A 15,152-nucleotide genomic window follows, 5' to 3' on the forward strand; every position below is an offset into this window, starting at 1 on the left:
CTTTCGTTGCTCTAAGGACTTCCGGCTGTTTTGCACTAGTATTGGTTAATTAATATTGGTCATCAATGCATTGAATGTTGGTTCATTGTATATTATATATTATCTTTGGGTTTTATGTTTACAGGTCTGTTATACTGCTGCAAATAAGAATGTAATTGTCCTATTGTCGATACGAATGCCAATTAAACACTTGACTCTTGAAGAAGCTATAAGAACCAGCGATCATATTGGGGATTCATGACGGTTGACTGCTTATGTAATGTAATGAATGTTGCTGCACTTCACAGGTAGTTGCCTCCATACATTGCCCTCAGGTGGCCATGAAGACATTACCCTTTTAAACAGGGTAATACATCCTAAGAGTACAGTGGATCATGTTTGTTCCCCTACTAATGAGTCTCCCATAACTACAGCTCTGTCTGACCTTGCCCAAGCCTGGTGCCACATACCCGATTGCTACGCTGCTCTCCACAACAAAGCACTTGGACCCAAAGGTATATATTATACTTGTTTTGGAGGGGAATGGCCACTGGGATTTGTGAACTCTCTGTCCACTCCCTCTCCTAGTGGGCATCAATCTAGTTTCTGTCAATATCGCAGATGTGACCACCTCACTATAATGCTCTCAGTTTCCAGATGATCTTGAAGTTGTCCAGCTGCAGCTCCAGATCCCTCACTTGGTCAATCAGGAACTGCAGCTGGACAATGCTTCCTGTAGATGTCATCCTCAGGAAAACTGGACGTCTCCATGGCTGCCCACATCCTGCAGGAACAACATACCAATGCTCTAACTGCCATCTTTACTGCACGAAGAGAAAGGAACAGTTGTGCAAAAAAGACTTGGCCTTACCTTGCCATCTCCTTCTGCTCAGCTTCATGTGCCAGTCTCAGCATTTGCTTGCACCGCAACAAAGCCCTTGCACCGCAACTCATGGCTGCTCTCAACAAGCCATTCCGCTTCTTTTATACACAAGGAGCAATAACTCCACGAGGCTAATGGCAGTTTTTTTTAATCTACCAGTCTGCTGCTCATCTCAGCTGCTCACACAGTGAAAAACTGTGTAGAAATTAACGGATAAAGTTACCAATCTTTAGGAGAATATAATCCTTTTGATGAATTTTTCATTTCAAACCAAAACTTGAAGCTATCTTTGGTATTATGAAGAACTTGAACTGTTTAGATTGGGTTAACTCACCACGAAAACTTTACGTGGGCAAATAAAAAAAATTCAGCTCTCATATTCTGTTCCACATCTGAAAACATTTTAAACAGTGAAAGCAAAGGGCAAAGCAACTCTTGGCAATAAGATGCATAGCCCAGCAGTGCTTGGAACTGATAGAATACAATAACAAAATTACTGGATCAAAGGTCCTATGACGCAACCTATCGCCTTTTGATACAAACAGCTTTACAACACCCACTCTAAAAAAAAAACCTTTTGACAACAAACTGCGTGGCTAACATCTCCTGAAAGACAACTGATGGAACTCACCAGGAAAGACTAAATTTGATAAATTATAGTCATAGTGTGGAACAAGCCCTTCGGCCCAACTAGCCCACACCGACCAGCACATCGCTTCTACACTAGTTCCACCTGCCTGCATTTGACCATATCCATCAAAATCTGTGCTATCCATATACCCATTCCAAATGTTTTTTAAACATGGCAATAGTCCCTGCCTCAATTACTGAAGCAAAGATTGACTTTGACTGGAGCAAAGATAACAAATTATTTTGAACTTGTTCGTTCTTTCTCCCCTCACCAGAAACATTAGTCTGATCAGGCAATGAGGCACTGGTTTAATGCCTCACGTAGACAGGAATGTACCTGCAGCAGTGCAGCATTATAAGCAATTAATTGAATGTATGACTCTCTAATTTAGGACATGTTACACTTGTCCCAGGGGAACCCAATGATGTGCTTTTCAAAAGCTACTAACAATTTATCCAGGTAGTTAATACCGTTTCATAGGTGGTTGATAATTCCAGAGGTTCCATCTCATAGAAAATGTGACCAGATATCCAAGGGGGATAGAAGGCCTTGCACAACAAAGCACCATTAATGCAGGATTACTGGGACTTACAGCTATATTTAGGCTTTCGACGAGAATCATAGGAAACAAATAATACCTCTGAAGCTTCCTCAATGCCACAGACCAACTAGCGATTACCAGCAATGAAGAATATTTAACTTTCATTTAGGAACACACATAAAATTTAAGTACTACGAAAATCACATTTGTAGGATGCTTGAAATCAATATAGACCATGTTCACATGCGCACACTCCAGATTACAGTGAAGCTGCCATCTGATATTTGGAAATCCCATTGGCTCAGCCTCTGGTTCACCATATGCCATGGTCCTTTCCACTCACCGGGGCCCTAGTCCTAGCTTACCCTTTCGAGTAAGGAACTGCAGATGCTGGTTTATACCAGAGATAGACACAAAATGCCAGAGTAACTTAGTGGGTTAGGTAGCATTTCTGGAGAAAATGTATGTCTTGTTTTAGCTCGGGACCCTTCCGCAGACTGATTGTAAGGGGGAGAACTGGAAGCAAGACCAAAAAAAACAGGGCTGGCAACAAATGACCTCAGGCACAGTGATTCCCTGATAGGCTAATTCTTGGCATGGGATGGTGTGATCCCAAGAATTTCAAACTGTGGAACTGGTAAACAAACTTTTAATGGAAGAAGGGCATGTTTCACCACGAAGGACTGTCGTTGTCCCTGGATGGAGTTGAGGGAGGGGATGGTGTTGGAGGGCTGGTGTTGCTACTCCTGCGGCTGCAGGAAAAAGTACCTGGAGAGGAGATGGTTTGGGTGGAAATGGGTGAATGAACCAAGGGTCTGCAGAGAGAGTGGTCTCTGTGGAAGGTGGAAAGGGGTGGAGATGGGAAGATGTGAGTGGTTGGGGGATCATGTTGGAGGTGACAGAAATGTTAGAGGATGACGTATTGGATGTAGAGGCTGGTGGGGTGAAAAGGGAGGATCAGGGGAACACTGTCCTTGTTGCGTCTGGGGGAAGGGGAAGTGGAAGCACCCGTGCAGAACTTATGGACTTTATTAACTTCACCACTAACTTCTACCCTGACAAATTCACCTGGAAAATCCTTTAGCTATTCCAATCTCACACCCTCTGACGCATAGCCCTCCACACACTTCACAACAATCCCAACATAATCAACTGCAACATGAAATAATTTGAAGGATTAATACTTACTATCAACAGGATTTTTCATTGGATATGAGCGAGTGTAATTGTCAACACATTGAATAAGTTGTGGACTGATGGCAGCACAATAGTTTTCCACAGCTTTAATCTGCGACTGCGTGGGAGAAGAATCTGTGCGAAAAATAGCGTGGCAGTATTCTCTACAGTTTGTATGCCGACCTGCATAGCTACAGCATAACGATCCCACTGTAACATTACAAGAACATATTTTAACTCATGCATCTTCTTATAAATCGCAATATCCTTATTTGTTCACCTCAACCAGAACAATTCCTCCCTATGCAAACACTGCAATGCCACTGTCATTTCATCACGACATACTCCCCATCTTTCTTAGATAATCCTTCTGGGCCAACAATGACTTGCTGGTTCAAATCTGTGACGTTTAATGGATGATCCGCTGACATTGGTGGAAAGAGTAGGTGAGTGGCTAGCTGGGGATGTGGTGTGCTCTTTTAAATATTTGCATTTGGCCTAAAGGTGCCCAGCATTGAGACGCAAGATGCTCAGTGAACATCTAGAATTCTCCTTCCCAATTTTGAGCAGTCATGGACCATGAGTCAGCAGATAAGTTATTTGTTTTCATCGAGAATGTTCATAATCAATGTTTAAATCAGATAAACCTTTTGCTATGACAGTTCGAAGCTGTGTATTTGTTTTGTGTACCCACTACATGAGCCTCAACACTGGAGATGCTGGCTTGAGAGGAGATTGCAGCATTTGTCTGCCAAAAAACAGAAAATAGAATTGGGCAAACCTTGGGAGTTGGGGCACCCTAGTAATCTCTATTGTTTGTTTGAGTTTGAATTTAGTTTATTGTCACATGTACAGAGAGCAGTTCTCCATTGCGCCATGAAGTGTTTTCAATTTCCAAAAGTTTAATAAAAGACTCATCCTCTTACACACTTCAGCGAAGGAGTCTATGATATTTGGAGATACAAGGAACTGAAGATGCTCGTTAACAAAAAAAACTCAAGTTGCTGGAGTAACTCAGCATCTCTGGAGGACGTCTCTGATGACGTCTCGGGTCAGGAACCTTCTTCAGACTGACTGTAGCAGAGGAGAGAAAGCTGGAAAACAGGTGGGGGAATGGCAAAGCCTGGCAAAGGTGGATTTCGATGAGGGGGTTATTGATAGGTAGATGACGGGACAAAGGCTAGATGAAAAATGACAAAAGTGTGCAAGACAAGGAGAGATGAGAAGTGAAATGTGAAGCCAGAGGATGTAGATATCGGTGGTAGGGGAGATGGGGAAAGTGGGGCAAGATAAAATTGGAGAATTTAATGTTCATGCTGTTAGGTTGTAAGGTACACAAGTGGAATAGGAGGTGTTGTTCCTCCAGTTTGTGTGTAGTCCCACTCTGGCAACGGAGACGGCACAGGTCAGAATGGTCGGCATTTGAATAGGGAGTTAAAATGGTTAGCAACCGGCTGATCCAGCAGGCCTTGGCGGATCGAGCGCAAGTGCTCAGTGAAATGGTCGCCTAGTCTATGCTAGGTCTTGCCGATGTAAAGGAGGCCACCAGGAGCACCAAATCCGATAGATGAGGTTAGAGGAGGTGCATGTCTCACCTGGAAGGCCTGGTGGGATCACTGAATGGATTGAGGGAGGTAGTAGTCTACTGACAGAAAGCAGAAAGGGGTGGGAATGGAAAGATATAACTGGGGGTGGGATCACGTCAAAGGTGGCAGAAATGTCAGAGAGTTATGTATTGGATAATGAGGCTGGTGGGGCGAATGCAAGGGCCAGAGGAACTCTATCCTTGTTCCGTCTGTGAGATGGGGGAAGTTGGAAATGGAAGACCTTCCCATCCTGATGAAGGAAATTAGATCATGGAAGCATTTCACTGCTATGTTTTCAATATTTCAATGGGCATTTTTCTGCTTCAAAGACCACCTTGATGTCATATACTGTACCTTATCTATCTCCGACCATGCCACAATAACTCTGGGATTGTCAAGGATAATGCCCAATACCGCCTTTTGTGATGTTATTATTTTCGACTTAGATTTGGCAACAAAAGGTTTCAGTTACTGAAGGCATTTATATGTTGTACTGTGAATTATCTCAATTTGTACCCTTTCAATGTAAATTATATCATATACAGATTTAAATAATGATTTCATTAGTATCATGTTCTGTTTTTAGAAAAAGGAACCTTACTCTCATTTCTGTTCACACAGCTGAAAAATGCTGTCTGAAATACAAACAAAATACAATGCATACATTAGTATTTGTAAAAGCAAGAATGTGAAAAAAATCTATTTTAAATCACAAATATCCCACAAAAACATTCTACCACACCCTCCTTCAAAGTGACTGCTTGCCATAACATTAGCAATTATATTTCCAGTCAGGCTTTGGAATAATCTTCTCATCTGTTACCCATCCCTCTCTACATACACCCCAGAATTAAAGTGTTCCAATCATACTTTGCTCTTCAGCCAAGAACTGGCATTTGCTCCCTAAGTGACCAAATAATCACACACACTTTAAATGTGCTCAATCAAAAATATTATTTGCAAAATAAACATTATATTACCATATTTTCATGCATAAAGCCAGTTTTTAATGCTACATAAAATCCACACCCAAAATGTACAAAGAAATAAAGATCCCATCATTTTGATATTCAGTTATAATGTTTTAAGACAAATGTAATGTACACTAAATCAGACAAACAGTATGGTCTGGACACAAATATGTAAAAAACAACATTTTAGATGTCTTTGGTGCAGAACATAGGAATGATGTCAAAAGATGTTTAGGTAGTAAGAACAAAGCAGAAATTATAGTAGGCAGATACAGACAGCGCTGCAGTAAGGGAAAATGTAGAGATTAAAGACCTCAGAGAAAGAGGAAATCTTGAAGCAGTCACAGCAAGACCTATAAAAAATATAGCCAATCAATGTAAAAACATTCAATTGTCCCAATGATTGATAATTTAAACAGTTAACATGCCAAAACTATTTCACCAGATTCAATGGTTTACAATTAGTCTCAATATGTTACATTGTTTAAAATATGAATGTATATTATAATTAAAGGATAAAGAAAACAATATAGTTCACATTTCATACGAGATTGATGGTACAAAAATATAACCCACAAAGCCGAGTAAGCATGCGTACTATTCGCATCAGAATCCTGAATTAGCAGATGAAATTTTGAATCTGCCTATTGTTCATATCTCTTAATAACATTTCACTTCCTTTCTCAATTCTGAAGTTACTGACTCTAAATCTTCAACAATGAACAGAAAAACTTACTAAAATAGAATATCGGCATTACAGAAAATTCTAGTAATTATTCATGAGACAATTCTACCCTCAAGTGTGATCATCTTTAATTACTATTCAATCGTCAAAGATTATTTTAAGAGACCCTTCTTCTTCAGTCTCGACCCGAAACGTCGCCCATTCCTTCTCTCCAGAGATGCTGCCTGTCCCGCTGAGTTACTCCAGCATTTTGTGTCGACTGATTTAAACCAGCATCTGCAGTTCTTTCCTACATAACGATCATTTTAATATACCTACAGAAAATATTTGCTGATAAAGGGGACCTTTATCATTGGAACAATTTTCTAACTCCTCATATCATCCTACACATGCTAAGAATAGCTGTACCGTTAAGCCTTCCTGTTCCTCTCTCTATAAAAGGTCACAATTATGAGGTAGTATTTAATACATGACTGACGAAAGCAAAACAACCGATTAACAACCTTTTTAACAGCAGTGTGATTGCAATGGTTGATTTTATTATTAGGCAGTCTGAAAGATGCCGGAAAACTGGTTTCTCGATTAGGAAATATAGTGTTAGATTACAATAAATTGCAACTGCATAATAAGGCATAATAAGCCAGCATGTGGGCCATATGTCCTGCATTGAGCAAAATAATAAACAAATCCCTATTCGGGAGTACAATGTACACATAAATTACTTGGATATCAGAACTAAATTTTAGATGATGAGATCTACTGCAAAACAAAGGCTGAATGAGGAGTGCAACCAGAATTTACACTGATTCTGCAACTTTGCCTGCAGATAACCACAATCATAAAAAATGACACCTTTAATGTGGATCAAAATATGCAAGGTATTTGAAAATGTCTTGACATTTATACAAATATGAGGAGGATGGAGAGGGGTAAAATTTGAAAAACCAGGGTTGAATTTAACACAGAATCTCAAATTGACAGACATGCCAGTTGCTGGATGGAATAACTATTGATGATGGTCCTGGCAACAGTCTGAGGGTGGAAAATGGATGGGATAAGAAGAGAGTAAAGATGATATGGGAGGTCAGTGGTTGTTAAGAGGAATGACATTATCAGGCAACAGTTAAGTTTAAATTTATTATTGTCACATGTACCGAGGTGCAGTGAAAGCTTTGTTTTGCATGCTGTCCAAACAGATCAGATATGCCATACATCGATACAATCAGTTCAAATTCAACCACAAAAGAAGAGATTTAGAAGAGTAAGGTGATTGTATCTGTTGGTAGTGGGTCCTTCTCTGAGAAGAACACATAAAGAGTTGCCACACTTCAGCGGCATCATTTTGGGAGGGGGAGAATGCTCATGATTGGAAGACGTGGCTTCCTTGAGGGCCTGGGATGAGCGGTCCTTTTCCTTCTGGTTTACAAGTTGTAAAAACACAGGGAGATCTGTTTTTCTCCCTTATACTGCCAGGATTTCTGGGAAACCTATGTAGTGACTGTTACATTTTTATATTGTGCAGTGTATGTATTAATATTTTATTATACACACCTCAAATTCTTTTCTGCAATCCTTAAGATCATCCTTTGACGAAGCCTAAAAACAAATTAATGCATATGTAGAGAAAATTACTTAAATTGTAATAGTCCCCTGAACATGTTGACATGAGGCAATTTCTATACGACAGTAGTAACAGTTCAAAAAGTACTTGAAGGCTATGAATCTCTGAAATGTCCCAGTCATGGAAGTCAACATGAAAATACACAACTTTCTTTATTTAAAACATAATCAATTCAATAGGTGTTCCCACAGAATAAAAGGTCTCTGGTATTAGACAGGTATCTCTTTAATTTCACTGTATATAATGAATTTAAATTGTTTGATTTGATTTGAATGACTTTCAGTTTAGTATTTGAAATTCTAACAACTTTGTACTACAGTTAGTGTGACAAAATTAAACCCCTACAATTTGCAGAAAATAATTAAATATTTTATTTGAACTAGTTTTTCAACAAAGATTTCACTGTTGCCATTTAAATCATTGACCAGAGATGAATTTTAAGGAATGTTTTCAAGGAGGAAAGTCATAAGATGAGGGCTTGAATTCCAAAACACTAAGCCCGTTAATACCCACAAATCAAATACACAATTGTTTGTTCACTAAATTAAGAGGCTACCCCTTGCTGGTAATCTCCTGTAATCAAATACTACTTCTTGCAACCATTATTTGCCTGACCATCTGGTTACATTATGCCAAGGAACCAAAGGCAAGGATGGAGAAATGCAGTCTGGTCTCTAGAGCAGGAATTCCACGAACTGGTCCCAATCAGGATGAATGGCCTGGAAACCAATCAAAGCTATGAAAGGATGGTTCCTAATTAGACAAGTAGAGTTCAGAAGAGTAATTCATACTTACTGCATCTTACAGGATACGTTCATTTGGGAGTGGCATTCAGCAACTGGAATGTTCTGCTCACGAGATGGAGCAGAGTACTGGCGGTAGAGAAATTTTCAGCATCCTGGTATATTATTGTCATGTAGAGATTCAGTGAAAAAACCCTTGATATTCTCATGTCTGGTGTGATTTGCCTGGATGGCTATGTACTATCCAGTCAAATCATATCATGAGAAATATATCAAGGTTGTGCAAACGTGAAAGACAGAATAGGAGTGCAGAATACAATGTTACAGCAACAAATAAAGTACAGCTAACAAAAAGTGCAAAGGGCACAACAAGGTAGATTGGAAGATCTAGGAAATATTCTAAGCAAATGAGTGGTCAGTTCAGGCGTCTGATAACAGCAGGGAAGAAGCTGTTCTTGAAACTGTTGGCACATGCTTTGAAGTTTTTTATCATCTGCCCAGAGATGTTATTTCAGTCACAGTCACAGAAGCCAACGTTAGAATATCCTTCAGGGGGGTGAACCCTCGGAAAGTGCCTGAACTGATGGCATACCCAGTCGTGTTTTAAAAACCTGTGCGGACCAACTGACTGGAGTTTTTACGGACATTTTCAACCTCTCACTTCTGAGGTCTGAGGTTCCCACCTGCTTTAAAAGGGCATCAATAATACCGGTGCCCAAGTAGAGCAAGGTGACGTGCCTCAATGACTATCGACCAGTGGCACTCACGTCTGTGGTGACGAAGTGCTTTGAGAGGTTGATCATGGCACATATCAACTCCTACCTCGACAAGAACCTCGACCCACTGCAGTTCGCTTACTGCCACAACAGATCAACGGTGGATGCAATCTCACTGGCTCTCCACTCCGCTCTGGACCACATGGACAACAAAAACTCATATGTCAGGCTGTTATTTATTGATTACAGTTCGGCGTTTAATAAGATCATCCCCTCCAAGCTGGTTACCAAACTCTCAGATTTGGGTCTCTGCGAATCCCTCTGCAATTGGATCCACGACTTCCTCATCCACAGACCAGTCTTTCCGTATTGGTGGAAATATCGTCGATAACAATCAGCACGGGAGCACCTCAAAGCTGCGTGCTCAGCCCCCTGCTTTACTCACTCTATATTCATGACTGCGTAGCCGGACATAGTGCAAACTCCATCATCAAGATCGCCGACGACACCACTGCTGTGGGACGAATCACTGATGGTGACGAGTCAGAGTATAGAAGTGAGATCGACCGATTGACCAAATGGTGCCAGCACAAAACCTGGCCCTCAACACCAGAAAAACCTTTGGACTTTGGAAGGGGTAAGATAGGGACCCACAATCCCGTTTATATCAACAGGACAATGGTGGAAAGGGTCAATAACTTCAAATTCCTGGGAGTGCATATTTCCGAAGATCTTTCCTGGTCCTAGCACACTGATGCAATCATAAAGAAAGCACATCAGCACCTCTACTTCGTGAGAAGATTGCGGAGATCGGTATGTCTAAGAAGACTCTCTCGAACTACTATAGGTGCACAATAGAGAGCATGCTGACTGGTTGCATCGTGGCTTGGTTCAGCAACTTGAACGTCCAGGAGCAGAAAAGAATGCAGAAAGTTGTGACCACTGCCCGGTCCATCATCGGCTCTGACCTCCCCACCATCGAAGGGATCTATCGTAGTCGCTGCCTCAAAAAGGCTGCCAGCATCATCAAGGACCCACACCATCCTGGCCATACACTCATCTCTCCGCTGCCATCAGGTAGAAGGTACAGGAGCCTGAAATCTGGTACATCCAGGTTCATGAACAGCTTCTTCCCCACAGCCATCAGGCTATTAAACTCGCTATCATACAAACTCTGAACTATAACAGCCTATTGCACTTTATCTACTTATTTTATGTGTATATATATGGTCTACATTATATAAACACACTGAACTGTTCTGGTATTTATGCTTACTATATTCTGTTGTGCTGCAGCAAGCAAGAATTTCCTTGTCCTATCTGGGACACATGACAATAAACTCTCTTGACTTGACTTGAGACCAGAAGTGCGATGAGCCAGGCTGCGAGTGGTTCTTTGATTGTGTCGGCTGCTTTCCCAAAGCAGTGTGAAATATAGATTGTAGTTGATGGTGGGGGGGGGGGGGAAGTGGTATATACATATCACAGTACAGGTCCACCAGCAATTTTCAAGCAATTGGCGGTCGGGCACCTCTTTTAATCCATACAAAATTACGAGAGTGCGCTTGAAATCCTCCCCAGAAGACCCCTAAAAATGTGGCACCTTGGCCGGGGGAGATGGCTGATCTCATCCTAATCAGGACATTCGTGGCCGATCAGCAGGTCAAATTTGTCCCGTGGCTGGCGCCCTGGAACACTGGCCCAGCTGGCGCCAACGGATCCGTTCTCATAGCCGACTTCTGAGGCCGACTTTGCAGGTCGGTATCTCAGCCCCCTGTGGACTTGGCGTACCATTCCGGTAACGTCGGACTCCTCTCGGAGGCCCGCGTACCCGTCTGCCCTACGATATTTTCGGGAAATGTCAGGTAGGCAGGGGGCGGCCTGGTAGTGCAGTCAGGAAAGCGGCACCTCAGCCCCGTAGGCAGCGGTGATCCGAGCCTCATCTGGACGTCTGAGGGCAACTCGTTAACTGGCTGCCCGTGCAAGAAAAGCAAGTTTCATTGTAACATTTATTTATATATTTTTTCATTATTTACATTTCCAGCAGTCCATGGTGCTTTAGAGAATTTGGAGGGGTATAATTAGTGCATCAGAGGTGTATTGTTGTATCATTATTACGTGACTGCTGTTGTCTCGCAAAATGCATAATACGGCATGGTTCTGGAACCAAGGGTGCTTGTTAAATTGGTGGTGGTGGATCTTTACATTCACATCTCCAGGGCTTTGCTGTTCGTATGGCACAATTTCCACTAAATCACTACTTACCGATTTTTACATTTTCCACAGATCAACAATTGGTTACATAAACATATTAGCTACAATCCCATGGCAGATGGTCAAAAAGAGAAACTCCAAGGTAGCAAGATTATATTTGAGACATTTCACAAAGTTATTTTGCTGGAAGCAGAGCATTCAAGAAATGCCACTTAAATTCTAGGCATTCTGCAACAGCTTTGCTTCCTGGCCAAACAAGCTTCTAGCTATTCTGGGAAATCAATATTTTCCATTTATTCTTGCTCAGTTCACCTCACAAAATCAGTAAACCAGATCACAGATTCCTGATGCTGCATGCAAGGAGCTCTGTACCAAACAGCAAGATCTCAAATAGGAGCATATCAGGTAGAAACAATGCAGTGCCCTTCATCATCAACACTGGAGATGCCCATGCTTATTCCATGAAATGATGGCCAAAGCTAGATTGTTGTCCCATGGAACTCGGAGCAGATTCAAGATGTAGAGATCCCTCTTGCCAATTATGATCATTTCCAATGTATGATTGGTGCAATTTATGCCTGGATATTAAGGGAATCAAGAGGTATAGGATTGGTAAGCAATAAAAGATCAGCCATAATCACAGTGAGTGTTAAGGTAGGCAAGATCCATCAAATGTACTGTTCCTGCTTCTAGTTCTTATGCTTCTGCACAGTGCAGGAGTACGGGAGTACCTCAAGGCTGTGTGCCCCCTGCTCTAATCACGACTGCGTAGCCGGACACAGTGCGAGCTCCATCTTCAAGTTCGCCGACGACACCACAGTTGTTGGACGAATTACAGATGATGTGTCAGAGTAGAGAAATGAGATTGATTGACTGACCAAATGGTATCAGCACAACAACCTGGTTCTCAACGTCAGTACGAACAGGGAATTGATTGTGGACTTTGGAAGAAAGAGGATGAGGACCCACAAACTTGTCTATATCAAAGAAACGATGGTGGAGAGAGGAAAACGCTTCAAATTCCTGGGCGTTAACAATGTCCAGACCATCATGAGTTCTGACCTCTCCACCGAAGGGATTTACAGGAATCATTACATCCAAAAGACAGCCAGCAACCTCAGAGACCCGGAACATCAAAGACCCACACCATCTTGGCCACACTCTAATTTTCCTCTTGCCATCTGGAAGAAGATATAGGAGCCTGAAAACTGTAACATCCAGTTTCAGGAACAGCTTCATCCCAACGCAAGGTGGCCATGATCATAGTCTCAACCACATGGCCCTTCACTATTTGACTTTGGTGGAGATGCACTTTTCCCCAACAGCTAACATTGGCGCAGATTGGTGAGAAGAAGTGACAGCAGCAGCAAAGCAAGGGGAATATTTTCTATTTATTCTTACCAATGATACGAACAAGGCACTGGGAAATGGAAAGCAGATTTACAAGCAATAGATTGTGAAGCCACTCAAGGAGGATGTGGATGGTAAATCAGGCACACCGAAATAAGCAAAACCTTCTATGGCTGGGAGACCTTCTTTCCAAAGGTATCCAATGATGGAGGTAGATATTCATTCCTGTCTCACCAGTTTCATAGTTCAACTTTACCATATAATCATATTTACCAGATCCATGAAAGTGAATTCATGTTGAAAGATGGGTAATGTCTACATTTGTGCCAGTCTCCTGGACAATTTGCAATTTACATGCAGGTCTATGAAGGACAACCTCTTGCACTACATTCATCTCTGGATCAACATGATAATAAGATCACCCAAGTCAAGATGAAATTCACTGATTAAACTCAGTCTTCAACATCATTAATATAGCTACTATTAATACAGAGACATAAGCTTATCTCAAACTCCTGGACTATGGCCTTTGGGCTTCCATCGGCAACTAGCTTCTGGACTTCCTGACCGGCAGACCTCAGTCAGTTAGAATTGGTCATGACATTTCTTCTACCCTAACCCTACTGCTTAATCCACTGCTCTACTCCCTCATGACTACAGCCAGGATTTTGCCATAAATGCCATGTGTCTTTTCATGTCTTTTTTGATGATTTCAGGAAGATAATGCCCTTTTCACGATTGAGTGCCTAATTCAGTCTTTTTTTGCCATGTCAATGTAACTTACAAGAATATTTACACCACCGGGGCGAAACCTGGCTGTAAGTGGGTGTTAAGTGGTGAATGGAGAGGGATGCGTGGGAAAGGGTCCAGTCTTTGCAAACTGGAGTCATGCTTTAAGTAGGTGTGAAGTGGTGATTGTGTGAAGTGGTGATTGGGGTTACCAGGGTTAAGTTTCTGTTTATCGAAACTGCAGTAGAACTCATTCAGGTCGTTGGTCAGCTGACGGTTTTCCTCTTGTCCCTTGTGATTTCTTGCAAGCCCTTCCACACTAAAGAAGAGTCATTTGCTGAGAATTTGCTCCTCAACTTCTCAGAGTACCTTTCCTTGGCAGCTCTGATTCCTCTTCTTAGCTTGTACTTGGCCTGCCTGAAGAGGTCTGCATCCCCGCTCCTGTAGGATCTAACCCTGCAAACGTCAAAATGCCTAGTCAGGTCAACGCCTTGTAAAAAAACTAAATGATTTGGTGAGAGTGTACGGGAGTGATATATTCTCTACAGACAACTGTGTGCTGTTTTGCAACGCATGTGAGAAAGCAGTGAATCATGAGAAAAAATATTTCATCTCCATGCATGTACAGACAGCTAAACACAAGTTGGCGGCAGAGAAACAGAAGGTAGGAAATACGCAAGCATGTCTCCTCACAACATTTACTGCTGGCTCCAATCGCAAATCTGAGTTTGAGTGATCTGTGCAATGCATTCATTGATGCTGGAATTCCACTGTGGAAATTGGAAAAACAAATCTCTCAGAGGTTTTTTAGGGAAATACAGTGGGACATATACCAAGCGAGTCATCATTACAGAAAATTTATGTTGACAGCAACTTCAACATTGTTGTGCAGAAAATTAGAGATGAAGTTGCATGCAACAAAATATGGATCTCAATAGACGAGATAACTGATGCTGTGGGGAGATATGTTGCCAATGTGGTCATTGGTACACTGGAGGCAGGTCAACCATCAAAGGAGTATTTCTTGACATCGGAAGTATTGGAGAAGTCAAAGAGTTCAACTATTGCTCAGTTGTTTACATCTTAACTTGCTGTACTTTGTACTTAAAGTTCCTGGCGATGTAGGTAAAGACATACAAGGAAAATGTGAGAGTGTGATTTTAGCTAACAAAGATCTTGAAGAAATACAAAACATAGCTAAAGTTTTCAAAGGTAGTTGTAATGCACAAGATATCGACCAGAATGTAGAGTTTATAGCTTGTTTCAGGAATGCACCAGTGACCTCAGCTGGGGTAGAAATAAAATTTTCACAACTGTAGCATATTCT

The 15,152-nt window shown here is 41.6% G+C and overlaps 1 protein-coding gene across 2 annotated transcripts in view; it reads right to left on the reverse strand.

Annotated features, from left to right (window-relative positions):
* reck (reversion inducing cysteine rich protein with kazal motifs) overlaps positions 1 to 15,152 on the reverse strand; it is a 148,450-nt gene that overhangs the window by 54,183 nt on the left and 79,115 nt on the right. For both annotated transcript variants that reach the window (XM_033019186.1, XM_033019185.1), the window contains exons 9-11: positions 8,004 to 8,048; positions 5,398 to 5,431; positions 3,223 to 3,420 (exon numbers count right to left, since the gene is read on the reverse strand). In XM_033019186.1, the coding sequence (XP_032875077.1) occupies positions 3,223 to 3,420; positions 5,398 to 5,431; positions 8,004 to 8,048 (277 nt within the window). The remainder of the gene's footprint in view (positions 1 to 3,222; positions 3,421 to 5,397; positions 5,432 to 8,003; positions 8,049 to 15,152) is intronic.

The sequence above is a fragment of the Amblyraja radiata genome, chromosome 4 (assembly GCF_010909765.2).
Source record: "Amblyraja radiata isolate CabotCenter1 chromosome 4, sAmbRad1.1.pri, whole genome shotgun sequence".
NCBI classification, from domain to species: Eukaryota; Metazoa; Chordata; class Chondrichthyes; order Rajiformes; family Rajidae; genus Amblyraja; species Amblyraja radiata.